Raw genomic sequence first — 1,355 nt, 5'->3', positions numbered from 1 at the left:
CCAACCCCCGGCGGAACCAATCGGCGTCGGCAACGCCCGGGCTGTCGCGCTGCTCTCTCATTGGCCGAGCAGCGAGGGCGGCAGGGGCCTCCCCTCGCTTTCCCCGCCCCCGAGGGCTGGAGCTCTTGATGATTGGGCGGCGCCTTTGCCCTCGTGGCCACTGATTGGCTGCTGGCGGGGCTGCCCTCCTGAGGGAGTTCGAACGAGGCGGGAAGCGGCGGCGGGAGCCATAGCAGCGGCGGCGGGGGGGGTCGGGTTCGGCACCGGCACCGGCACCGGCCTCGGTCACCAGCCTCGGTCTGCGGCACTAGAGCGGGAGGAGCGGCCCCAGTGCCTCCGGTAACGGCGCGGGAGGCCGGGGCTGCGCTGGACCTCCTGTGGGAGCCGGCTTCCCCTCAGCTGCGGGCTCGGCCTTCCCGCCTCCAGCAAGGCCCGTCTTCCCCGGGCCCTGCCTTTCTCGCTCCTTCCCTTACCGGCTTTCCTCCGCCACCATGTCGGTCAATCCCATGGCCTACGAAGCGCAGTTCTTTGGCTTCACCCCCCAGACGTGCATGTTGCGCATCTACATCGCGTTCCAGGACTACCTCTTTGAAATGATGCTGGTGGTTGAGAGCGTAATCCTGAAGAAGCTGGACGGGTTTCCCGGCTGTAAAATCAGCCCCTTCCAAATCCGGAAAAGCACGGAGAAATTTCTTCTCTTCATGAAGCAGCACTTTGATAAACTCTTCAGTAAAATGGAAGAAATGCTTCTGCAGCTGGTGTTAAACATCCCTAAGAACGTGCTCCTTCCCGAGGATAAGGTCCACGAGCAGTACCCCTACAGCAAAGCACAGTTCCAGGCGCTTCAGGATGAGATCCATCAGCTGCAGCAACAGTACAGGGCTGAGGCGTCTGCTGGGCAGGCACTGCGTGCAGAACTGGAAGAACAGAAGGCTGTTCAGGCTGAGCTTGAGAAGATTTTGCAATGGTTTGATGGGCTTGAGAATATCTGTAGGGAGCACGGGACTGGCAACTTGGAAGAAAGCTTTGCTTTCTTGACACAGAACTCTAAGAAACTGCAAGATGTGCTGAAAGACGTTGAAGAGAAAAGCAAAAAATTAAAGCAACATGATCAGTTATTGTAATGGAAATTCTGAAAAGGCAACAAAAATCATTTAGACAGCTTGCTTAAAATGATAGGGGCTTATCTTTCCGGAAGCACTTTCCTTAATCCCTTACTCCTCTAGTCCTGCCAGGATCTAGACTAAAAGCTGTTGAACTGTGTCAGTTTGCACCTATTTAGCACCTCCCTAGGGAAGCAGGGGGAGAAAAAAGTCTGTAAAATGTAGCTCTCATTGGGAATAAATATTGGGTTA

General features: G+C 55.9%; 1 protein-coding gene across 1 annotated transcript; it reads left to right on the top strand.

The window, feature by feature from the left end:
* Positions 1 to 491: 491 nt before the first annotated feature.
* Positions 492 to 1,124, top strand: MIS12 (MIS12 kinetochore complex component). Its single transcript, XM_010573510.1, has one exon. The coding sequence runs from the start codon at positions 492 to 494 to the stop codon at positions 1,122 to 1,124; it is 633 nt and encodes a 210-aa protein (XP_010571812.1).
* Positions 1,125 to 1,355: the final 231 nt, after the last annotated feature.

This window comes from Haliaeetus leucocephalus, unplaced genomic scaffold (genome assembly GCF_000737465.1).
Source record: "Haliaeetus leucocephalus isolate CR32 unplaced genomic scaffold, Haliaeetus_leucocephalus-4.0 Scaffold395, whole genome shotgun sequence".
In the NCBI taxonomy this organism is placed as follows: domain Eukaryota; kingdom Metazoa; phylum Chordata; class Aves; order Accipitriformes; family Accipitridae; genus Haliaeetus; species Haliaeetus leucocephalus.
The sequence above is the reverse complement of the archived record's forward strand: the minus strand, read 5'-3'. Positions and strand labels throughout refer to the sequence as shown.